The sequence below is a fragment of the Paramisgurnus dabryanus genome, chromosome 8 (genome assembly GCF_030506205.2).
Source record: "Paramisgurnus dabryanus chromosome 8, PD_genome_1.1, whole genome shotgun sequence".
NCBI lineage: Eukaryota > Metazoa > Chordata > Actinopteri > Cypriniformes > Cobitidae > Paramisgurnus > Paramisgurnus dabryanus.
In genome coordinates this window covers 30,840,323-30,867,339 of record NC_133344.1, presented here as the reverse complement: position 1 = coordinate 30,867,339, position 27,017 = coordinate 30,840,323, and the positions used below count along the sequence as shown (strand labels likewise).

The window sequence follows — 27,017 nt, the reverse complement described above, 5'->3', positions numbered from 1 at the left end:
GAACTGAAGACCACCGGACTAGGAGCACCAGCCGCCAGCACTGACACTAGTGGAGTGTCGCCAGGTTCAAAATCAGCCGTCTGGTCCTGAAGTTCACCAGAAACAATGGAGAGGCGGCCATCTTGTGAACTGGCTCAGGTGCTGCGGGTTGAGTATTTTTAGCCGTCTCACCTGTGGGCTCTGGCTGAGCAGTAACGATGCATGTAGACTCTTGTTGAGCAGTCACGACGTGTGGAGATTCAGACATGGTAATAACTGTAGGACTATCGGGCTCCTAATCCACAGTTCCTACTGTGAAAGAAGAGCCACTTAGAAATAAAGCAGTGTCTATAAATTCCCATAAAATTCCCACTTCATAACTCCATGGCATAAAAATAAGAAATTCTTTCCTTACACATAATTGAAATATACCTGGTTACTTAGACTCAGGAATTTTTCCACATAATCCTCAATTGGGCAGATGGCCTGGTGTAATCCAGTCAACAAAACCCCTGGGTCCATTGTAGGTAAAGCTTTCTGTAACAATATATCCACTCAGAGGAGACGAGTTATAGACCCAAGTGCAGTTTTATTGACAAAAACAGGAACAACCGCATGGCATGGCTTGGCATGGCACCTTCAGCAGATACATTTAGATTTAAACAAAGCCTGACAAAGAACGGTTTAAAACATGAAGGCTTATATACAGACAGGGAACCAATCAGAACATGACACATAAGGGAATGGGGAAACAAGAGAAAACCATGACAATGAAGATTTTCCAAATAAAATACATTTAAAAACTTTAAAAACACAGAACTGTATAATAAAAGACATGAACAATGGACAAAACAAGGACACATGACACAATTGTGACATAACCCTAACATCTGGATTTAGTTTTTATATTTATATTGAAGTAAAATGTAATAAAAAATATATTCGTTTTGTTTTTAAAATAATTTCTGTCTTTTTGACCAACTAAAGATAACTGAAGCATCATGGCGCGTGAAGATGACTACTGCTCCATCATGACTGGTCTAAGTGAGCTTGACCTTCAGGGAAAAGCAGTCCCTAGTGATCTTGTGCTGATTGGTGCAGATGCCTTTCCACTTGCCATGAATCCAAGAGGTCAAGTTCTGATTGCTGCATCTCGTTACGGTCAGGGACGTGTGGTGGTGTTGGGACACGAAGAGTACTTGACCCGTTTCCCCGGCCTGATAGAGAATGCCCTGATGTGGCTCATGCCATGTACCGGTGATGCCAGCATTGTCGGGATTCAGAAGAATTTAGGTCCAGTAGCTAACAACTTTAGCAATTCGTCTATCAGCACAGAGCTTGGAGATTTTCGGGAGGGATTGGCTGTATATATCACAGATGCTTACAGCGTTGATAATTGTGTAAAGGATTTGATTGCTTTTGTCAAAGCTGGTGGTGGTTTAATTATTGCTGGCCAAGCATGGAACTGGGCTAAGGCTAATCCAAAGGAGGATGTTTTTCTGAACTTCCCTGGAAACAAGGTGTGCAGCGTCGCAGGAATTTACTTTTCGGAACACCAGGGAGAACTTGCAGTGATTCCTGTGCCTTCAAATATCCCTTCTAGTTGGCTTGCTGTTTCGTAAGTTCATCAGACATTTTAGCTTTGTCATACTTATTTTTGTAACCACATTTTTTTCAAACTTTCTTGTAACAATTGTATTTTTTTAGAATCGTCAAGGATTTTAAGAATGACCTAGAATTCCTGCTGAAAGGTGTGCCTCAGTTTGACATCCAAGGCGGGGCTGTGTCTTCTGAGCTGATGGTGCATGGACTATTAGCATTTCCTATTGCAGTCACTCCACAGGGAAGAGTATTCATTGCCGGCGCATACTATGGACAAGGACGGGTAATTGTGTTAACCCACGAAGGCTTCCTGGGTCGTGAATCTCTGTCCACCTTCCTGATTAATGCAATCAACTGGCTGGATGAGGGGCGTAAAGGTGTTATTGGGATCATTCCCAAACTCACAGGAGCCCAAAAGATCCTCAGCAAATCCGGTCTGAACTGCCAGTTAACTAACTTCAAAAAAGATCTCAGTGTCCACGTCTGCACTTCCTACAGTGATGCAGAGTGTGAAAAGATCCAAGAATTTGTGGCAGAAGGTAGTGGCCTTCTGATCGGAGGTCATGCCTGGAATTGGGCCCAGAAAAACCGTGGCCGCAATGTGATGACTGAATACCCAGGAAATCGCATTCTTAACAAGATGGGACTTTGCATTTTGGGCAGCACTGTGAATGGAGGATTATACAAATCCCCAGATATCAATCAGGGCTTTAAAGATGTGTACCACTTTCGTAAAGTACTAAGAGGTTTTGGAAAGCATGTAACCAAGGGGCAAAAACTTACTCCTCATGTAGAGGGTTCTCTAAAACAACTTGGCAATGATTGTACCAGATACCTTCGTATGCGTACACATGATTGTGCTTCTTATAATTCAATGGTAACTCATTTTACCGACATGGTGAAGGATATCGGTGTTCCACAGGTTAGTAGTAAGTGTCCTGTTAAAACTCCCAAAGACTGCCTGATGCTTCAAATCGCGACGGAACTTTACAAAACCATGTCTGACCCTGATGCCCTCCTGCCACACATCATTAAGGATATACCTAAATTCCCCACTGTGACTGATGCAAGAGTTCGTATCAATGCTGACACTGGTGGTATTGAAGTTTTCTTCTTTTAAATTCACAAGTAGGGGGGATTGACTTGTTACACACAACAGTTGTTATCAAATATTTAACAGCACATCACTTGTTTCAGGCGCTGAAGCATGGATAAGCACAGGCTTGTATCTTTCTCCTGGTATGAGGACACAGATGGTAATACCCCCAGAGCTCATTGGGAAAAACTGGAAGGTAATCCAATTCATACCCTCAAGTACATTATTTTGATGTGTCCAGTGTACTACCATATTTTGGCACATTTTCGTTAACTTGTATTAGACACTTAATCACACATTAATAGGATGATGACAGTATGTTTCCAACTGTCTGTAGGTCCAGATCGGAAGCCACACAGATAACATTGGGGCTGCAGATGTTTTGAAACGAGCTCCTGTGGTCTATGAGCGATTCTTGTTAGACAATGAAAAGGTTCAAATCTGTAATCTATGGGGAGGGCTCATCTACCTAATTGCACCTCCTAAAACCAAAGTGGATGGGGTGGAAATTGTGGTGCAGACTGCAGTAAAGGCTCCATACTTCAAGTCTGGTAAGAATGTTACCAGAAGCTGTATTGCGAATTGCCAGAAATACTTGTCATTGGCAGGGAAGTGTTTTCTCTTAATTGACGCATTAACTCCTCAGTGGTGGGGAAAGAGTTAAGAAGAGCATCACTATTGACAAAAGGTAACTTCTCTGCCTCCAGATCTTGCATAAATGATGTATGATGTCAGTACAAGACAATTTTGCAGTTTTTATTAAATACACTGTTAAAAAATAGCTGTAATTATGCAGCTGGTTCCCAGTAACTTACTGTAGAACAGGGTAGGCAATGTCGGTCCTGGAGTGCCGATTTTACTGGCAACAGTTTGTTCAAAGTTAACTGAACATTAAACATTTTCAGTCTTTATCTTCTACAGCAGGGGTAGGCAAGAGTGCGGATGTCCTGCAGATTTTAGCTCCAACCCTGATAAAACGTTGCCTACCTGTAGTCTTCAGGTGAGTCTTTAGACCTTGATTAGTTGTTCAGGTGTGCTTGATTAGAGCTGAAGCAAAACTCTGCAGGACATCCGCACTCTTGCCTACCCCTGCTGTAGAAGATAAAGACTGAAAATTTTTAATGTTCATTTAACTTTGAACAAACTGTTGCCAGTAAATAACAGAAATGTAAAATCTACAGGAAGTTACTGGCAGCTAGTTGCCAGTAATACCCAGTAATACTGTAATTTCTACAGACATTTTTTACAGTGTACTATCATGGTAGCCTTCAGTACTTGGAAAATAATCAGCAACTGAAGATAAAGTAAATTAATAGTATTCTATAAGAAACCCACTCCACATTTTTACCCTCAGGCTTTATGCATGCTGGATATCCCATCATGATTCAGTCCGGCTCCACCCAAGGACTGATAAATCCAGAAGGTGCCCGTAAAACTGGTTTGTGGGGACATATACATGAGCTTGGTCATAACCAGCAGCGTGGAGTTTGGGAGTTTCCTCCACACACAACTGAGTGCACCTGCAACCTGTGGTCAGTGTATGTGCATGAGGAGGTGCTTGGTGTCAATAGGGCCACTGCTCACAAAGGCTTGAACCCAGATAGTCGCCAGGCTCGCGCCAGAGATTATGTCAAAGGTGGCAGAGATTTGAAAAAATGGACCATGTGGATAGCACTGGAGACTTATATGCAGGTAGGAACAGACTGCACAATGTTAGTTTTAACCAGTTAAACATGTTCTTCTAAACATTACTACATTTTTGTAGTGTACAATTTGTCCACATCGTTTTTGGTTGAGCTGTTTACAGCTGTAAACCATAACTTTTGCCACTCTATTGCCAACTCTGTTTGAAACAAAAACTACAAACTAAATTGACATTTCCAGCAAAATCATAACAGACATCTTAAATTGAAAAACATTATTCTAAGCTCATGACTGCAAATTGTAGGCAGTTTTGAACACTTTTTCTGTACTTGCTCATAACCAAGAAATGTATGGACTTCTATTAAACAACTTGTTTTATATTATGGAAGAAAATAATTGAAAAGAAGAAAGTAAATCAAATAATAATAGAATTTTGTCATCACTGTATTCATAATCGTATACACTTAATATTTTTTAAGCTTCAAGAAAAATTTGGCTGGGATGCTTTCAAGAAGGTTTTTGCTGCCTATCATGTCATGACTGAAGTGCCCAAAACCAATCCAGGCAAGATGAATCTGTATGCTGAGACCTTTTCCAAGGTGGTGAACATGAATCTGTCATCCTTCTTCAAAGCCTGGGGTTGGCCGATCGAGCCCAGCACTGAACAGAAGATCTCTCATCTCCCCGAGTGGAGCGATCATCCTATGAAGCAGTATGCATAAGACACCTGACAGAGCTTTAATAATTACAATGTGAAATCTGATAAAATTGAGGTCCAAGAGTAGATTGATATGGGTTACTTGAGAGCTGCAGGGATGACAAAATTTCCATATGCCAAATCTGGAGTAGAGTTATCATTTTAGCTCTTGCAGTTCTCTTGTCCCAAAGTCAGTGGGTTTTTTGGATAAACGCCTTAAATAAGGTCTGTGGTTAACACAAGTTTAAGATATATTTAAGTTTTTTTTTAAACATAAAACATACCAGAAATACCCAAACTAATAATTTTTTACAAAGTTTTATAAAGTTTTACATTTCTTTAAAAGGGCGGTTGCTAAGTCGCTACATGAGACTACAGACGATGTAAATAGCACAATTCCCGAACTATGTTTTATTATGCAAACTATAGTTATGTTCATTGTTAAAATTATCTTGATGAACAAAACTTGTAAATATCATAAACTTTTGTTGATCACATGCAGAGCTTACTATTATAATGTGATAATCCAAAGCCTATGGAAAAATCAAACTGACTTTTTGTGATGGGTACCCAAGCTAATCTATTAGGTTGGCTTACAAAAATATGTCATCCCTACAGCTTTCCTTGGGTTGTTTTTAAATACTGTTTAATTTGTCTTTGTGGGCTTGGTGGTACTCTTAGTCTTCAAAATTCATATCTACACACACATTGCAATAGTGTCCCTGTAGCTAGGTTGGTAGAGCATTGCAATAACAATGCAAAGGTTGTGGGTTTGTTTCCTACTCTTTGTAAGTCGCTTTGGATAAAAGCATGTGCTAAATGCCTAAATGTAAATGTTTGACTCTCAGGAAGCACACATGAAAATCAAAGTGGTTCTGATAATAAAATTGTAATTATACCATATTGAAGTCAGTCACTTTAAAAAAAAACATTCAATTGATTTGATTACCAGTCTGTCATTACAGTTTTCTTATCTTTTCCTGGGGGACCAGTTTGTGGGACGACCTGCATCTGGGACAATAAGTGGGAACATTTGCAGTTTAGCATTCATTGTTCAATTTAAGATCTGTGTCAGATCATAACATGATAAACTATGAGATTATGCGACATTGAAGTTAATTTAGTTAAAAAAAAACGCCTTACATCCTTTCTGTAATAGGCTGGCAAGTCGTTGTTGTATTTCTGGAAAGATAATCCTAGACAACAAGTAAAGAGTAAAAATGACCTTTGTGAGGATTTGGGGAACAGATGAACCCAAGAGCAGACGATGTCGGGGGGAAAACAGAAAACACTTTATTTAACAACAAACACAAAGACCCACGAGGGGGTATGAAACATGAAACACGAAATTCTTGACAGATAACACTGCACCTTGACTGGGTAACTAGACTCTAAATATACATGTAACACGAGAACTCGACACGACACAATGATCCTGCACAGAACTAAAGATACACTGACATAAAATAGAAGAAAGCAAACAAGATAACGAGCGGGAACAGGTGATGGGAGAAAACCAATGATTACTAATAAGCAGGAGAACGAGGGGGCGGGGTCACAGGACAAGACACCGGAGGCACATGCCAAACACAAAAACAAGGCATGAACCTCCACACAAGGCCAGGGACTGCCAGAACTCTGCCACCATGACAAAATACAAATATAACAAGACTTCAAGGCAGAGTCCTGACACGCCACCTGGGGCCTATTGCACAAAACTAGGATAAGGGATTAAGCCGGGATATCTTGGTGATCCTGGCTCAATTGATACGTGATCCGGTTGCACTAAAGCTGGATAGGGGGCAGGAGGATATGTTATGGTATAAATTACCATGGAGATCTATTCTGTGGAGCTAGCCTGCTCCAGACCAGGCTAAATTCCAGGATCTATTTAATCTCATGCCTTATGTCACTCAGCAATCACCACAAATTGAAACCAATAATTATTTCACTGCCCAATATACGTTGTTATCACATATAACTAGACCCACTGTAATTTTATTAAATGTTTGTGATCATTAATTTTTATAATTTTGGATAAATTATGATTTTTAGATGATGTTGCTATCATTAGATAATTTACAGTTTCCTAAAGACTATAAGGCTATATATAAAATGATAGAACATTAGGGCCACAGAGAAAAAAAAACAGACAGAGAATGAAGTCGTAATATTGTAACTTGTTGTTTTAGAGGAGGACAGTTGTTACAATAACAGTTGTGGGGCATTTCGTGGAATTGTACTTCAGTATGGTTTCAGAAACAAGGAAATACTTAATCAAATTGTTATAAGTATCAGGACTGTAAAAACAATATGCATCTCTCCACAGAAAGAACCAGCCTCAAATGTATGACTTTCTCCTTTTCTCGGTGTGGCCCTTATACTCTATCGTATAAAATACACATTTCATATAAATATAAAAGCACAAGTGTAACATTATGTTTCTTTATTGAATAAGGACAAAACAAAGCAGGTAAACCATCAGCTCCTTTCGAAACTGAAGTCACACAGTGACTCTACAAGATGGAAAGCACAGAATCAAAGCATATTGTACAACCAAAGGATAAATACACATTCAAAGGTCTGTATATAACACACCCTGCATGTCTGCACACTGAAATAAATGCAGGACAAATTCATACACATTAACTGAACAGACAATTTCAGACAACTGAAAACAAGACAATTAATGGATGCAGTGGCCTCCCTGCAAGCTTGTATTACAAACAGTATACACACAGTCTACAGCACAAACATCAAAAAAATGTGAAAGCACACATACTGACTAAAATAATTCAACACATATTGGTCCCTCAGCAGCCGACCACTGTTGTCATCAGAGAAGATTTCCGGATTGTCCCATTCCATGGCTGGCAGCCCTCTGGGTGCCCTCTCCTTCCTCAGGCAGGCCACATTGTGGAGGACAGCACAAGCCACAGTAATGTCACATGCCCTCACAGGGCTGACCCTTAATTTGTGAAGGCAGTGAGAGCGTGCCTTCAGGAGGCCAAAGGTCATTTCAACTCTGACCCTAACATGGGCATAGTTGTAGGCCGGCTGTGCTTCCTGGGGGTCTGTAAAAGGTGTCAGGAAAAACGGCTGGCAGCCATACCCCCTGTCTCTCAGCAACACACCCGAGAATTCACCTGTCAACACAAAATCTCATCATTACTAATAAAACACAGTGATATTGTTGACACAGCCATTATGTAAAAAGTGGTTATATATGGGTTGTGTGGCTCACCTTGTGATAGGCGCTGATAGATTTCAGAGGTTCGAAAGATTCTGGAGTCATGGACTGAGCCAGGCCATTTTGCCAGTGTTCAATGGAAAAGATCAAAAAGTTATGTTCACCTGAACATTAATGCTGTAAAAAGATTTCATATTTACAAAATCTGCCTCATGGGCACCTGAGGGGGATTTTATCCTTATGTTTGTGCAGTCCAGTGCACCAATGACTCTGGGTCCTGTAAAAGAAATGAGATTTTGTGATGGCTCCCAATGATGACTCCTTTGTATAGTACTTTCACAAGTTTGACATGATACCTTATGCCTTTTAGAATCCAGCGAGATGGTCTCCTCATCATCATCGCCGTTATGTGCTGATGAAATGGGGCCTTGACCCCATCACATTTAATCGGATTCATATTGAAGCTAGTAGACAAGACATGCCAGGCCTACAGTATGCCTTTGATGGAGTACTCATTGGATCAGCATCGTCAGGTGCTCGTGCTGGTGGCTTTAACAGTAACACAGTGCTGCCAGACACTACAAGGCAATAGGCAAACCAAAGTCAGACAGTCCAAATAGAGTCAATATGAATGTGATTGTGTCCCATGTAGAGATGGAAGAACATACCTTGTATGAAGCGGGTGGCATCTTGTGAGGGACCTATGCTTGTCTCTTTTCCCGCAGGGATTCCCTCCAACAGGCCTGCCTTTATTTAACTCCAAAGCTGGCCTCTGCTGGGATGAGGTCAGCTTTTGGTGACCCACCACCCGTGCCTTGTCTCTGGGTATTCTTTTTCACTGCTAAAACAGTACAGACAATGTGTAAGCAGGCACCTTCTGGGTACAATCTATGCTTGTGCATTATTAAGTATTAGTCAGGGCCCTTACCATTCTGCAGATTTTGATTTTGACCTGCTGCCATGTCCGTTTTGGCCCGGTCATATTTAATCTACATCACACAACACCACACACAAAAAGAGAGACTTTCTTTAACACACAAGAACATTCAATGGAGTCACACTGCAAAAAATGACTTACTTTGTATTGTTGTCTTGTTTTCAGTAAAAATATCAAAAATTTCTTCAATTAAGATGCATTTTCTTGATGAGCAAAATGACCTAGGAAAATAAGTACAAATATCAGCCAATGGAATAAAAAAAATGTTTTAAATTAAGTGTTTATGAAAAAGTATATTTCAAGAAAACTTTTAATACATCTTAATTTAAGAATTTTTTGATATTTGTACTGAAAACAAGACAAAAACACGAAGAAAGTCATTTTTTTTGCAGTGCAATGAGCAAGTGACCTTGGGTCCTTTGAAAGGCGCTTTATAAATTAAATTGATTATTATTAATAGCTCATCTATTTATTCAATTCAATTTTATTTATAAAGTGCTTTTCACAATTGTTTCATTGTTTCAAAGCAGCTTTACATTTATAAAAGCAGAAAAAAAAGAAAAAGAAAAAAAAAACGGTGGACAACATAAGAAGCAGAGTACATAATGAGCGTAGTAATAATGTAAGGCTTTCATAATAATTTATTGAAGCCTTATCCAGTGTGATGGAGTTACTTTACACAATTTCACTCATATTTGTAGTCTATATCAATAAAAAAATTAACTGTTTTATTATCAGAGTACAATTGCGTTTTTGGAGATGTGAATTAAATATTTTAATTGTAATTGTGATGTTTCAGCGGAGCGGTGAGTGTGTAATTGTGCACTACTTACGCATTCAGGCGGTCTGCAATACTTTGCCACGCTTTTTCTCTCTGCTTTACCACTGTGGCGGTGTTGCCTTTCTTCTTAATTATGTCTTTTACCTCCTTGTATGGATTTGTGCCTCTGACGGGGAAAAGAACGCCGCTAGTTGCCATGGTGAATCGGTGAATCTGTGATCGGTGGCGGGGTCTAGTTGAGTGAGCCGTGAGCGCGCACCTATCCAGGATTGGTTTCACCTGGCTTGATGAATCCGTGTCTGATCATCCTGGCTTGGTCTTTGTGCAACCAATTAAGCGTGGACGCACTTGTTTTGGCTTCATTGAGCTCAGCTCAGTCATTTAGCCAGGATGTCTTAATTCTACTTTTGTGCAACAGGCCCCAGGCATCCAAAAAGGGAACACACAAGACAAGAGAACATGACAGATAATAAACATGACAAGACTAGAACACATCAGACTAAAACTTAACAAAAGGTGCCAAAAACAAGATAAAAACAAAACTATTAAACACACTGAAGTCCACAAGACACTCAAAACACAACAGTCCAAGGGGGTGCGGGACGAGGGCGCAGCCAGTGTTCGAATTGAAGGGGGTCTGGGGGGGTCCCGGACCTCCTATAAGCCTTAAGGGACCCCCCATAAAGCACAAAAATATAAATTAGGGGGGTCCCCTGGTTTTTATTAAAATTAAAATACTACATAAATTTAAAATCCTCATTTTGCGTGTCACAAAGCAATACTGTCCATTATTTGTCCCAATTTCGCAATAAAATAATTCAAATGACTTCTGTCCGAAATAAAGAAACTCGCAAGTGCGCCTCATGCTGTTTTCTGGAGGAATTGACAGACGAGTTAATGACTCTATCTGTGTGTGGAGTTTTTTTTTTTACCTCAGTTGCGGTAAGAATCTTTAGTAATCTTTAGGTTTAAGGGTTTTTTTTTTAAAATCTTCTCAAACAATTATTTCATAACAGTGGCAAAGCTATCCACTCAGACTGACGGCTGGTCAACCCAGTCACACAAAATATTTTATTAGGAAAGCAGAAGAAATCACGCTTAAATGATAATAAATGATTGTCTCTTTAATACTTAGCCTATCGCTCAACTACGCATCTTTCAGAAATAAATAATTATTTGTAGAAAGTATCTTTTGCATGTGTTTTTTTAAACCTTGGAAAAATGTAACATGCAGGGCCGAAGTGGGACTCATTGAAAATAAATAAAACGACAAAAAAAGATGCACCGTTTAAGTGAATGGGAAGGACTTGGGTATCATATGCACGCCAAAGTGGAATTTGGCGTATGTATTGCACGACTTTTACACTTCGTGCTATTTATACGCATCCTCAGGAGACTGGGTTGTTTCAGCCCTGGAGTTTCATGTCTTAGACCGGCCCACTTTAGTTCACCACTGACTATATTAAAATAATATAATTAAATCCTCAGTGCACTATTCTTTGCAGCCTTGCAATTAATATATTTTCCAAAAATATCGTTTCCAATTCAATGCAAATAGTCTAAAAACAGTTATGATTTTGCCATAATCATGCAGCCCTATACCATAAGGTATTTTAATATTATTCAATTAAACTTATTCAAAAACTGCTGAAAAGGATAAAATGTTTTCCCCTATATTTTTCCCCTAGCGTTTTGCATGAAATAGATGAAGAATAACTATTAATAGATTAATCATTGTTACATATATAACTTACCGGTAGATATAAAAAATACGAAATTTACCTTTTATCAAGTTATCAACTGCTGAAAAGGAACAAATGTTTCCCCCTATATTTTTCCCCTAGCGTTTGCATGAAATAGATGAAGAATAACTATTAATAGATTAATCATTGTTACATATATAACTTACCGGTAGATTTTTACCTTTTTTTTACATTTACATTTATAAAAGGTATACCTTTTATCAAGGTATCAAGTTGCGCTCAAGTATTTTAAATCTAAACGTGCAGCAAGTGCACTCAAATAGACGCGTCTAAAACAAAACTCGCGTTCACAGGCGACCGCTTTGAAAAGCAGAAGGCGGCGGCGCGTCATGCGTTGTCCATGCGTTTTAAATGAATATGGACCCTAATTATGATTATGAACGCAAGAATTACTTCGTGGTCGGAAGTTGGGGCACAATCAACTTGGTCATAAAGCGGTGGGGACGTATACCACCCGCAAATTACGCGAATGGGGCTGCTGTGAGTGCTGGGGACAGCAACCTTCAACCTGGTGGCATGATAACTATCTTTAAAATTATGTATCTTTAAAAAGATTAATTATATGTAATTTATACAGTGAAGAAGACAGTGTTATTATTCATTTGATTCTATTTATGTACCTAAATACTACTGTTAGATCTTGCTTTATTTGTAACTTCTTTTCTATTTTTATATGCTCATAATTTCCAGTTTTGCTGATCCGAAAATTATTCAATCTATGACTCAAAAAACGCAATGTAATCATCCATTTAACCACTACTATATAGTAAAATTATGTAATTTAAGAATGAGTCCACCCTATTTCACCCCTATTCTGTTTAAAAGTTCTGCCCTTGCCAGTGTTTCACACTAATTTGAGGGGTAAACTTTTTTTTAGAGTTTGAGTTAAGGGTAATTTGGGGTTTCTTTGATTAAAACCAGGATCAGATGATTGTTGATCAAGGACGATCACATCTTACTTTGTGAAATCACAGCGACCCTATAATGAGGGGGGTGGAGCTTGGACGGGGGGTGGGGCTTAGCTAGGGGACCCCCCATAAGCTTTGACATAATTCGAACACTGGGCGCAGCTGTGGCCACGCAGACCTCACTGGCCTTGACTGCACAGTCAACAGCGCAGGCTGGGTAGAAGGCGCAGGATGCGCGGGACGGGTTGGCTGCGTGGGCTCCGGTTGTGGCTGCGCGGGCTCCGGCTGTGGCTGCGCGTGCTCCGGCTGTGGCTGCGCGGGCTCCGGCTGTGGCTGCGCGGGCTCCGGCTGTGGCTGCGCGGGCTCCGGCTGTGGCTGCGCGGGCTCCGGCTGTGGCTGCGCGGACTGGGTCGACTGCGTCGGCGGCGCGGGCTCTGCCCTCCCGTGAGCTGCAGCAAACCACACAGCGGCCAAGCCGAGGAAAGATCGTTAAGATTTTAACGGTATTACTACTCTTACTTATACTGCTTAACGGTCCGGTACTTTAACAGTATTCTTATCGGTACTTTGACCAATGTTAACATTTGATCACAAACCTTTGTTCACATGATTAAGTTAATTATGTGTCTGCATTTCATTATTACAAATACATTTTTGGATATCATTTCTAAATAATATACATATATTTGTTAATGCACCAGCATGAAAGCTGCAGAAAAAATACTTTAAATAGGATATTTATCTGTAGGCTATTTTGTAAACTAACTTGAAGTGCTGTGCATTTAGCCAAATAAATGTTTACATACTGAATTTTCTCTATTTGGGATTTTAAAACAAGTAGAAAATATGTTGAATGCATAACGTCATTTCTCCCAAAAGAAGTCAACAGAATTTCAACGTAAGGTAACCAATTAGGGATATTGTACATTTATTTTAAATGACGTGAACAACGTTGATTCAACATGATGTTAGCATACAGTACATGCCTGACAGGCGCGGTGGGCGCGTGCAGCAGGTGACGCAAATTATGGGTCCTCCGAGGATTAGACCGTCTCATTTCAGTTCTCTTCGCGGACTTCTCAGGCTGCCACCTTGACAGATCGAGTGCTCACCTTTTAAGGTCGTATGCTTAGAAGGTCGCAGCCCTTGAATTGGGACACAGTTTCTGTCTGCACGTAATGTACTTTTAAAAGATGCTTTGACAGATTGCTTGTGTTTCCGCCCTTACATGCAAACATCTTGTTGCACTTACCTGTATGACAACGAGCGTTGTCTGCATCAACTCTAGTTAAGTATAACCACACTTTTGAACGTTTTGCTCTATCCGCCATTGTCAGTCTTGTTATTAAGCGGGAGTTTTCGTGCTGTTATGCGTATGCATGCGCCGCGCTCGTCATGTGTGTGACAGACAGCCTCCGCGGCGCGCATGAGAGATCTCTCGCAGATCTCACAGACAAACATCTTAATATTATCTCAAATTAGAAATGTTTGCTGAGACAAAATGTGCACGAAAACATTATTATTTAAGAATACATAGAACATTTATTTTTATCTTTTTCTCCAGGACCGAAAGCAGAACCGATAGCGTCAGATCTTACTGATACTACGGTCTTTAAAAATTTAGCCCCGGGGCAAGTTTAATACCGGGTTTCGGTACCCATCCCTAATTGTGGCAGGATCATTCTGTGAGGATTTGGGGAACAGATGAACCCAAGAGCAGACGATGTCGGGGGGAAAACAGAAAACACTTTATTTAACAACAAACACAAAGACCCACGAGGGGGTATAAAACATGAAACACGAAATTCTTGACAGATAACACTACAACTTGACTGGGTAACTAGACTCTAAATATACATGTAACACGAGAACTCGACACGACACAATGATCCTGCACAGAACTTCTTCTTCTTCTTTCGTTTTCTGGCGGACTGGTGAACTAAGCACATACCGCCACCTACTGTTTCTGCACAGAACTAAAGATACACTGACATTAAATAGAAGAAAGCAAACAAGATAACGAGCGGGAACAGGTGATGGGAGAAAACCAATGATTACTAATAAGCAGGAGAACGAGGGGGCAGGGTCACAGGACAAGACACCGGAGGCACATGCCAAACACAAAAACAAGGCATGAACCTCCACACAAGGCCAGGGACTGCCAGAACTCTGCCACCATGACAAAATACAAATATAACAAGACTTCAAGGCAGAGTCCTGACAACCTTGCTCTCTTCTGGGCTAATGCTTGCAACTGATTAAGCCTCTCCTTGGCTGAGGTCTCCTCATCCTCATCACCACGCCCTCATCATCAAAAAATAAGATTTTTTTAAAATGGTTTATAAATATACTTTCATGAGTATCTTCATGCATAAATACAATTACATTATTATAAAATGTTTCCAATATAAAAAAAAATTTATTATATAATTTTATATTTCTCTTTACAATCAGAAAATATTGACCCAAAATTGAAAAAAAAACACCTTGGCTGAAACCATGTAGGTATAAACTTGAATGCCTGAAAGATATTTTATCTCATGATGTTTTAAAACCTGTGAAGAAAAACCTGTTTTAGCAAAGTCAACCCTGTATCAATAGGGCATTTTGGGACAACGTACATAAATTTGGGCTAAGGTTCATAGTTCTTTGTTTACTACATACTGAACATACATGTTTACAGTAACCTGATAAACCACTGTTATTATCAGCAATAATAATTGAAAGTGAAAGTGACAAGCTTGTCAAGTATGCAATGCATACTCGAAATGTGACCTCTGCATTAAACCCATCCTTAGTGAGTAGTAAACACACACACTGAAAGTCGTGAACACACACACCCGGAGCAGTGGGCAGCTACCCCAGCGCCGGGGAGCGATTAGGATAAGGTGCCTTGGTCAAGGGCACCACAAATGCATCCCGCCGGCCGTGAGCCTCGAACCAGCAACTCTCGGGTTACATTTCTGCATTGCATATTATTTACTTACAGATGTAGAAGTGAAATAGAACAACGACAGATTCATTGGTATTGACACTACTTTGAGTTATTCACTCATTTATTGAAAGGGGCATGATCAAAATAATAGCATATGCCAGTTTAATTAGAAATAGAGTTCATTCTTTGAAAAAACAGCAATTCTTTTTTATGTCCTTTATTAAGAAAGAGGGCAAGCAAATGTTTTGCCCATTGTTATAAAATATATCGGCTGCTAAATTTCTAAATAAAATGGGCCGTTCCAAACATGATTTGAGAGGGGAAATGTATAAAGATATGCAGCAAAGTTTAGGATGCTCACCTAAAATTAAGTCAAAGGCTTTAAAGAGCACCTATTATGAGATACTTGTTTTAAACATCCTTTTGTGTGTAAGTGTGTATTGTACATGCTAACGATATTCAAAAAGTACATACCTCAAAGAAAACTATGACGCGAGTTATCGTCTCTAACGTTCTAGGACTACAAAAAACACTCGGATTGTAGGCAACAGTTTACTTCCAGGGATTAGTGACGTAGAGAAGACCAACATTATCATAGTTCAGCCCTCTCTGCTTTGCTTGGGTACGCCCTCAAAGACGGGGGTGGAGAGCGCCGAATCAGAAGAGAGCTAAAATGGCAGAGGTTGGGAGTTCCTGCTTTGACTCTGTTTGTAAACTCTTGTTTCATCGTTTAAGCGATTAAATCTCTCGAGTAGACGCTGTCTCTTTAGATGCGAGGGCAAAATAGCACTTTATGGACTTCCACAGAGGATATCATGTTTAATACGGTTCCGGAAAAATCCAGTCAGAAGTTGTTAAATATGTTCACAGAGTTTTCACAATAACTGCTTCTCATGAACCGAAGCTGGACGTCTCCTTCTGAAAGTTGGATTACTGTGCACTTCTGGATCACAGGCTGTAAGTATTCATGTTTATTATTTGCCTTTTACTGTAAGTTACGTTACCCGTAACCGGAGCTTAACATTATGTGTGTGTAGAGCTAAGCTTGCAGCTAATTGTTTTGTGTTGTAATACTGTATTTCATAAACAACGTACCATATTTACACACGTGTATGTTGAATTATGCAGACTATCGGTTTTTATCGATGTTTATTTAGACGTGTTTACAAACTTGCTAAGTTACCAGCTAAACTGTTACCAGTAAAGTTTGTTTTCATGATCAAACTCAAGAAACTCTAAGTACAGATGATTTGTTTAACGTTATATGTATTTTACTGTTGTATTTACTTGAAGCTTTCTTAGATTTTGAAACGAAGTAAACACGTAATGTGTGTTGCTAATGTTGGGCCATGTAATATGTAATACATGAACTTTTTTAATAACGAATAGTCTAACGATTTGAATGTTTAGCCTTTAAATGTAAACCTCCATACTCCATGACAGTGCTTCTCATATACCGCCCCCCCAAACCTCACGACTCATTTCTTCATGAAATACATGACTTACTCACATCATTTTGCTCTATGTCAACCAGAATTGTCATACTTGGTGATTTTAACATCCATATTGACAACCCTTCCTGTCACTTAGCAACAGAGTTCCTGAGCTTGCTTGACTGTCTTGGTCTCCAGCAACATGTTAAGGGTCCCACACACACCAAGGGCCACACCCTAGATCTGGTCATTTCTGACGCCCCTATAAACAATCTGGAGATAGATGACCTGGGTGTATCTGACCACAAGTCGGTCTCTATGGCCTTATCTTGTATGCTGCCAACAAACAGACCCAAACGCCAAATATCATTCAGGAACTGGAAACAAATTGATCCTACTTCTATCATTGAAGACCTTCAACAAATCAGCTGCCCAGCCTCTGCAAATGTAGATGAACTGACAACATACTACAATACAGCACTGAGTAGTGTCTTTGATCTCCGTGCCCCTATCAGGACACGTGAAGTCAACTTTAAACATTCTGCTCCCTGGTTCACACAGGATTTACGGAAAATGAAAACTGAGGGCCGTATCCTAGAACGCCGCTGTAAACAGTCCAGTTTAACTGTCCACAAGCTTGCATTCCGTGATCATCAAAAGATTTATTTTAAGTCTTTGAAGGATGCACGCTCTAAATTCTACTCCAATCTTATAAATACAAACTCTGGTAACTCAAAGCAGCTTTTTTCCACAATAAACCATCTTCTGAAACCTCAAACATCCTCATCCATTGACCCCACAGAGGAGCGATGCAATAGCTTTATGGACTTTTTTAGATCCAAAGTTAATAACATACGCTGTTCAGTTTCTGGCCCATCTCTCTTGTCTCCTTTGGTTTTAAACTCTTCGCCAATGAGATTACCATCCCTCACAGACTTCGCTGAGGTTCAACAGAGTAACATTGAGGAAACCATAAGAAAAATGAAGCCATCTACCTGCTCCTTAGATCCCATCCCAACTGTTCTACTCAAGTCAATTATTCCTGCTGTTAGCCCAATCATCACCAACCTTGTGAATCTCTCCTTTAAAACTGGTCATGTCCCATCTGCCCTTAAATCTGCTATCATCTGCCCAGTAATAAAGAAACCAACCTCTGACCCGGAGGTCCTTGCAAATTACAGGCCAATCTCCAACCTCACCTTCCTGTCAAAGGTTCTGGAGAAGGTAGCCGCCTCCCAGCTCAATAACTATCTCAAACACAACAACCTTTTTGAGACATTTCAATCAGGCTTCCGCTCAGGCCACAGTACTGAAACAGCTTTACTCCGGGTGGTAAATGACCTTTTGATGGCAGCTGATTCAGGATCACCATCACTGCTTATTCTTCTCGACCTAACAGCGGCCTTTGACACCGTAGACCACAACATCCTCCTTGGCCGCCTCCAAGACACCGCAGGATTATCGGGCACAGCATTACGGTGGTTCCAGTCTTATCTTTCTGACAGGACTGAAAGTGTTGTTCTGGGAGGATGCAACTCCAGACGGCTCCCTGTCACATGTGGTGTTCCACAGGGGTCGGTTCTTGGCCCCATCTTATTCATCCTCTACAAGCTTCCCCTCGGTCGTGTCATCAGCAGACATGGAATGTCCTTTCATTGCTACGCTGATGACACGCAACTTTACATTAAAACTGCCCCAAGTCCCTCCATAGCCTTGTCAAGACTCACCACGTGCCTTGAGGAGATAAAGTCATGGATGAACAGCAACTTCCTCCAGCTAAATCCCAGTAAAACAGAGGCACTACTTGTTGGTACTTCACACCAGATCCGCTCTTCACCTATATCCCAGTTCACTTTTGATGGCCAGATCATTACCCTTTCCTCCACGATTACAAACCTAGGTGTCAGGTTTGATCCACAACTAACCTTTACTGACCACCTAAAATACATCTGTAAGACTTCTTTTCATCACCTTCGTAACATTTCAAAACTCCGTCCCCTTTTAACCCTTCCGGATGCAGAGAAACTTGTCCATGCCTTTATCTCCTCAAGGCTGGACAACTGCCATGGACTTCTCACAGGGATTTCTGGCAGGAACATCCAAAAGCTGCAATACATTCAAAACAGCGCTGCCAGAGTCCTTATGAGAGTCCGTAAATATGAACATATAACCCCTATCCTATACTCACTCCACTGGCTTCCTGTTTCATCCCGGATCGATTACAAAATTCTTCTGCTCACACATCAGTGCATCACCGGACAAGCACCACTATATCTGCAAGAGCTTATCACTGTGAAACCCTCTACTCGCACCCTCAGATCATCTGGGTGCCAATTTCTTCAAACTCCGACTACTAGGCTCCGAACCATGGGGGACAGAGCTTTCTGCACAGCTGCGCCTCGACTATGGAACAACCTCCCCATTGCACTGAGAACAGTACAGAGCCTGGACTCTTTTAAAGCAGATCTGAAGACATATCTTTTTAGAAAGGCTTTTTTAAGTTGATTATTCTATTACTTGTATTGTGGTTCTAATTTTAATTGTTGCACTTAATTGTTGGCCTTTATTTGCATTGTGGTATATAATTTTTAACTGTAGCACTTTGAGATTCCTTGGAATGAAAAGCGCTTTATAAATAAAATCTATTATTATTATTATTATTATTATTATTATTAACGATTTATAGTCGTTGTACCCTATTGTTATAATATGTCTTTTTGACTGAATGCATGTTTGTTTTATTTGTCTATATCCTAGATTCACAGCTGGACACATCCTTTTACGCTGTAGGCAGCAGTAGACGTGATCAGAGGTGGGTAGTAACGAATTACATTTACTTCGTTACATGTACTTGAGTAAATTTTTTGGGTAACTAGTACTTTTAGAGTAAATTTAATGATGGGTACTTTTTACTCTTACTCAAGTACATTTCTAGTGAACAAACTGTACTTTTACTTCGCTACATTCGGCGGCGTTACTGCGCTTCTTTCAAATGGTAATAATTAATGAATATATATTTTTAAAAAAGTTTATAGGGCGTGTTCGAAAGTTTCGCGAGACAGGCTGCGTCACCCTGTAGCGCGCGCGACCGCGCGGTCACCCTTCAGCGCGCGCGACCGCGCGGTCACCCTTCAGCGCGCGCGACCGCGCGTAGATGACAGGAGAAGCAGATGAGGGCGCGTGTGCATTGTGCGAGATATCGGAGGCAGATCATGCATGGCGGCTTCAAGTTCGGTCTATGTTTTCACTCCAAGAGGTCAAAAAGAATAGTTTCATGATGCGATGCATGCTTTGTTCAATAAACGAGCTGACATCTCAGCGTACAGGAATTAAAGATCCAACCTGAAGTAAGTGTCAGTATTGTCTATTTGAACACTATTAATGGTCATTTCACACACTGTCCGAGTTTTTTTGCCATATTATGCACTCTTGTGCAGGCGATGACAAAACCTAGTGTAAGTTAAACCATACAAACAGCACGTTCATCTGCACATTTCCGCGTAATTTCCCCACTGAACACCAAAATGTAAGGACGTCTTGCATTTGTACACAAATCCTGACACCTAACTAATGTGTAGAAAATACATTCAAATAAACGGGATTGTATTTTATTTAAATCCTTCTAAAAGCATGAATGAATAAAAATAAAAGAATAAAGTTTGATTTTAAAGAAACATGTATTATATATTATAATAAATGTAGAGGTGATTTGCCCGTGTTTATGTTCAGTAATTGCACTTTAATGGCAATAAAAATAATCTATTCATATAAAAACATGATAACAAACAGACACACATGTCCTTTTTTGTTTACTGTTTGCATGTTTAAAGGCAGATGCTGACAAGTTTTTGTTGTGAACATGAACATAAATACAGAGTTAACCATCAGAAAACATCTGTGTGTGTGTGTGTGTGTGTGTGTGTGTGTGTGTGTGTGTGTGTGTGTGTTTGAGATTTTTTCTCAAATGACACGTTATGTGATGTTAATGTCCCATTGCAGGACTGAGAAAGGCTGCTTTACTTGTATATAAGCAGAACAATGAGACTTTTAAGGAGAGGTTTGTGAAAACCCTCCAAGTAGTCTGAAATTCAGTGCTTTTGCGCTACTTCTTTATCAGATCGGAAGTAACGAGTAACTAACTACTTGAGTAGTTTTTTCATCTAATACTTTTTTACTCTTACTCAAGTAAATAATTAGATTGATACTTTTACTTTTACTTGAGTACATTTTTGTATAAGTACTTGTACTTTTACTTGAGTACAGATTTTGGGTACTCTACCCACCTCTGGACGTGATGTACAATGCCTAACATGCAACATCATTTCACACAGTACAAGGAGTCAGACTGGCATATGAGGAGCAAAGGTATGTAACACATATGATGTATTTAGCTAGTGATACCACTACCAGTCTTAAATGTATAACTGATGATGACAAAGTTTTTTTTTCTCTGCATAATCATAGGAACCCAGGCAGTAGCATCATCAGTGGATGCCTTTGCCGTCCGTAGCCTGAGATTTCAGATTTGCAGCAAAATTTAGATTTTTCCATTTATTGGAATGCTGTGCAGGTATTTAAGTATTTTAGTAACTGTGTTAAATAAAGTAGTATTTACTTTTACAATAATTTTATTGCTTGTTTATATTTTTACAGGTTGTACCTTGCAGCCATCCATTACAATGTCACCAAGCCGTAACAAAAGCAGGAGAGGGAAAGTACAAGGCTATGTTCCCAAAACACACAAGTGACATACTGTAAGCAGTAATGTTTTTATTTCAAATATATTCATAAATAAAAACTTAATGTATGAAGCAGGGAAATAAATGATCAAAACAAAAGATTTATTTACTGCAATATTTTTACAGTTATGTGGATGATGTGATCAGGCTTGTGTTTGATGAGGTATTTGAAGATAAGCTGAAGGAAACCCCGATTCCAATGGACCTGGCATCACAGTTTCAGAGACCTTCAAAGGAGGACGTGATTGCATGCCATCTTCAGTGCAGGGGTCGTCGAAAGCCAAAATTGTGACCGATCTGATCAGGAAGCACCAAGCATATCTGGAGAACAACACACGACAGGATGATAACCTTATAGTGTCGTCTTAAGTAGCACCAGCTGACAAAGCTTTGATATGCCATTTATCTGAATAGATAGCTGTAAGAAGTGAATTGAACAATTTTTGAAAGAAGAGCACAATATGGTTACTAAAGGTTTTTTTTTTGTATATTGTTTAACATTTAAATATATATTTGTAATAAATAAAAAAACTTTTGACTGACTACTATATTTTCTTTAAAGTTACATCTTTTGTTCTTTTGGGTACTTTGTTACTATAATGATACTTTAGTGTTATTGGTTTAAAAATGTAATAAAACTTACTCTAGTCCTGTGCCTCAAAGGCTTATAGTCGGTACAGTAAATGTTCTGTGTGTAGGGATTTAGACAATTTGTGCAAAACCTGGATGATGAATCACGCAGGTAAGAGTCCCTGGAACCTGTTGCATTCTCCTTAAAACCTAATAAGTAAAAACATAGCACTTATAATAAAGTTTACCATAGTGAAATAATGTAGAACTAACATTCATTTCAATTAATACTTTCTTTGTGCTACATTTGGTGTTTTCATATAGTTTGCACAGTAATATAGTATGCAAGCAGTCTTTTATAATAAAGTTTACTAAAGTAAAATAATGTAGAAATTACCAAGTGAAATCGTTTTATAATCATTTCAATGAATACTTTCTATGTGCTACATTTGGTGTTTCCATGTAGTTTGCACAGTAATATAGTATGCAAGCAGTCTTTTATAATAAAGTTTACTATAGTAAAATAATGTAGAAATTACCAAGTGAAATCGTTTTATAATCATTTCAATTAATACTTTCTATGTGCTAAATTTGGTGTTTCCATATAGTTTGCACAGTAATATAGTATGTAAGCAGTCTTTTATAATAAAGTTTACTATAGTAAAATAATGTAGAAATTACCAAGTGAAATCGTTTTATAATCATTTCAATTAATACTTTCTATGTGCTAAATTTGGTGTTTCCATATAGTTTGCACAGTAATATAGTATGTAAGCAGGCTTTTATAATAAAGTTTACTATAGTAAAATAATGTTAATAAGTGAAATAGTTTTATAATCATTTCAAAAAATACTTTCTATGTGCTACATTTGGTGTTTCCATATAGTTTGCAAAGTAATGTAGTACGTTATAATTACCTTTTGGATTTCTTTGCAACACATTTTCTTCTTCGTTTAGCATTCTGGCAGAGCTAAGGACACCTAAAAAAGTTAAATCCAATCACGTTCATTGACGGAGATCTTTTATATCGTAACGACTGTCTGAACTCTCTGGATCGAGCTCAAAGTGGTAAGGCAGTACAGACACCATCGTTTATAGAGAAATATAACGCTTGTTTAAATTGCCTGTGACTCTCAGTCAGAACCGGAAAACCCACGCGTAGTCAGGGGCGTAACCTTTCAAACACACGCCAAACCCAGTTGACCAATAACAGTTGAGTAGGTCATCTGATCAATCCGAGTACACTAGACATTTTGGGAGGCAGAGACAGGAACTAAATCCGAGCGTTTCCCAGACAGGGAGAAATCGGTGAGGTATGTAAGCAATTTATAAGACTCACAATGCATTAGTTCAAGTTTTAATAACATGTATGTACTATGGGATATTACAATAACGTGCTAACGTGCTAAATTATTAGCATTATAGGTGCTCTTTAAAATGGCAACAAAAACAAGAAATATGTGGTAGAAAACAAGCAAGTAATGTTAAAACAGATAGAAGAATAGTCAATGATTCAGGCTTTGATCACCTCTAGAAAGATCAAAGATGATCTAAAATGATCTGTAAGTACTGTGACTGTCAAATGTTTTTAATTTGTTGCAGTGTTTTTTAATTTGTTGTGGTGCTTTTTAATTTGTTGTTGTGTTTTTTTATTTGCTGTAATGTTTTTTTTATTTGCTGTAGTGTTTTTTAATTTGTTGTGGTGTTTTTTAATATGTTGTAGTGTTTTTTTAATTTGTTGTTGTTTTTTAATTTGTTGTTGTTGTTTAGTAATTTGTTGTTGTGGTTTGCACTTCAGGGCCACCGTAAAAAAGCATCTTAATTTAAGAATTTTTAGATATTTCCACTAGCCTAGAAATCTAGACGCACCCTAGCGGCCGCAAAATATATTTGCTGCCAGGGTTTAGTCTAGGCACTCACAATACACTTAACAGCTCCAAAAACCTAAATTTGGTCAGGCCAATCACATCGTGTGTAGCGTCTGTGGGGCGGGCTTAACATGATGACGACAGAGCTGCAACGGTTCCTACTTGAAAACAAAGAATGGCTGCTGCTGCTGGCGAACAGCTTTCTTTTGAAGCAGCTTTGGCCGCGACTCTGGAGGACTTAGACTTATGTTTTTTTTTTGAGAGAAGAGCAAATAACCCTACTGAAGTCCTTTTTAAGCAAGAAAGATGTGTTTGGAGTTTTGCCGACTGGTTACGGTAACTACGTCACCTTCTTCGTTGCTCTGATTAGTCATAGCGCTATCCTATTGCGTGCAGAGGCATTTTGAGGGACAACCTTATATCCCGCCCCTTGCATTGAGCCGTTTGTGTGAAGAGTTGCCAGACCTTACATCTTGATGTAGGTCTGGCTAACCAGGCTATATTTCCACTAAAAACAAGACAAAATACTAAGAAAGCCATTTTTTGCAGTGAAACAAATCAATACAAAATCAATAACAAAATAAAAACATGCAATAAATCAAGAACATGACAATAAAATTAATCTTATATGCACATATGAAAATGTTTGTTCATATGTTATATGACATGATGTTTCCAGCACTGTGTTAACATCACAAATATGAAGGGTTTGATTTCACATTTATAAAATGTATAGAATGCACTGAACCGTCACTTTAAATAAAGCATTAGCCAAATGCATAGAAATAAATGTTAATAAATAAGCCTGGATGATATACCCTTTTTGGGGGAATAGAGTAAAGTAATCCTGAATGTTTTTCGTGGGACCTGACCAGTGTCTATGCTTACATCTACTGCTCTTCTCTTGTCCTTACGTGAATGAGAGTAGCCGTTAGAAATGTCAGCAAACTCTACAGTAAATGGGTGTGACTGATTAACCAGGAAGAGTGTGAAACCTGACTTCAGACATGCAGACTGGCCCCTTCCAAAACACTGAACATCTATGGAAGATGGGTTGGACCCTAACTGTGCGTCCACATCACCGCCAGCAAGAGCATCAAAAACCGCTTTTGCTGCCCTACCAACGACGCTAGAGAAAGTGTAGTGGACACAATCTTCTAAAATGGAAGTTTCCGCCTTCTGATTGATTGCCGCCGAAACCGCGTCATAGCTCATTGCTATAAATTTAAACTGATTTCATCTCTCCTCGACGCTTACACCCAAGACAAGCCACTGCCCGCCGGTTCTCATTGAAAATAAATGACTTCCGGCATCTTTATCGCTTTCGCCAGTAGTGATGTGAACGCACAGTCGAGCCTCATTCAGACCACCAGTGACTTTTTTGCTTTGTGTCATGCGTCTTTTTCAATGAGGCATTTCTAAATCTGGTTGTCATAAACAAAAATGAGTACGGTCCACTCTAGTAACTGATGAGAGAAGGATGAAGTGAACTACACTGCTTCACTATCATTGGTAGTTGCTTCCAAAAATCGCTCATCATTTGCATAAAGTTAATCTTTTCTTAAATTTCTCGTGTCGCTGGACACACCCATACAGTCGCCAAGAGTCACTTTCGCGAATCGCTTGTGTGGCTGGAAGTCGCCAAGCTTTCACTGAAATCAATGAGATTGCGTCGCTCTGCTACTGCTTGTCACTGACTGTCTGAATAGGTCGTCAGAAGCTCTCGCCGGCGGCGAAACGCAATGTGACTGTGGAAAAACAGGTTTGCATTTATGAATGCTTTTCATAAAACTTTATTGTCAGATGTGATTGTCTTGCTGTGTCAATAGGACTTCTTTTTTTGCATAATTGGCCACTAATTTGACTATGAATTAAAATGCTTCAGTTAGTCTTAATAAATATGCACAAACATGACACGTATGCACTTGTCTGACTGACAGGCATGTGTGTATTGTGATCTTCCTATATACTGAGACATGGCAATTGGTTTAATTTCACTCAAAATAGCAAGCAGCCTTTGGAGTACTGTCATTGGCAACTGCCAACTTACTCCAAAAAGAGTATCCTAGCAACTGTTTAGCGTGATCTATATCTGTACATCAGAACATCGTAGAGACATGGGTGGGCTCATTTTACTTGTGCTTGGTGTATAATCACTTGGGGATACCAATTTATTCCCTAGCAACCAAACAGAGTACCCTAGCAACCATTTAGGAACACATATATCTCTGAATCAGAACATCATAGAGATATGTGTGCGGGCTCTTTTGACTCATGTTAGCAAACAGTGCTATTTGCTAAAGTGTGCTATGACTTTTATGAGCGATCATTACACAATGTTACAACAGGGAGTGAAAAATAACTCAAAAAATCCTATATACTTAACATTGCGCTAAACTTTGATGGGTCATAGTTGAGAACAAGGATTTTGCAGAAACACATCAGTTACTTAAAGAGGTGGGCAGGCTCTGAAAGAACATTTCTCGAAATCAGTGCTGGCCCGAGCCTCTTGGGGGCCCTAAGCAGAATTTGTTTGGGGGCCCCCCTCCCACCATTTTTTTTATTAAAAAATAAAGAAATTACAAACATTTAGAAAAAGAACAAAGTTGCACATTAAGTAAGAGCTAAAATTAGCATTAGGTCCAGAAATCAAATCAAATGAATCATAACACTGTCTTTATTGTATAAATTAAATATAATTATAATTTTTTTAGAGCTACAGAAGTTATTTTGTCTTTGTCTTGGGTTGTTTGATTAACATTAATGACACAGACTTTAGTAGGTTAATTGAGGTTACTGTCTCTTTAAGAGAAGCACAGACCTTGGGCCTCATTTATCAACATTGCGTAGAAAATGCTCTATATTTGTACCTACG

At 39.2% G+C, this 27,017-nt stretch overlaps 1 protein-coding gene and 1 long non-coding RNA gene across 3 annotated transcripts; one reads left to right on the top strand and one right to left on the bottom strand.

The window, feature by feature from the left end:
* The first annotated feature begins 953 nt into the window (after positions 1-953).
* LOC135770268 (TRPM8 channel-associated factor homolog) lies at positions 954-5,307 on the top strand. The gene is made up of 6 exons (XM_065279995.1): positions 954-1,597; positions 1,687-2,678; positions 2,779-2,873; positions 3,015-3,228; positions 4,032-4,369; positions 4,801-5,307. Exons 1-6 carry the CDS (start codon positions 981-983, stop codon positions 5,041-5,043), a joined length of 2,499 nt encoding a protein of 832 aa, XP_065136067.1. The 5' UTR covers positions 954-980; the 3' UTR covers positions 5,044-5,307.
* A 2,502-nt stretch (positions 5,308-7,809) lies between these two features.
* On the bottom strand, positions 7,810-10,345 carry LOC135728548 (uncharacterized). 2 transcript variants are annotated; one of them, XR_012337168.1, is made up of 4 exons: positions 9,137-10,345; positions 8,877-9,049; positions 8,263-8,786; positions 7,810-8,164 (listed from the first exon to the last, which is right to left on the bottom strand). It is a non-coding gene; the product is annotated as an uncharacterized lncRNA (long non-coding RNA). The 2 variants fall into 2 exon arrangements; XR_012337167.1 differs by having other exon boundaries at positions 8,263-9,049.
* Positions 10,346-27,017: the final 16,672 nt, after the last annotated feature.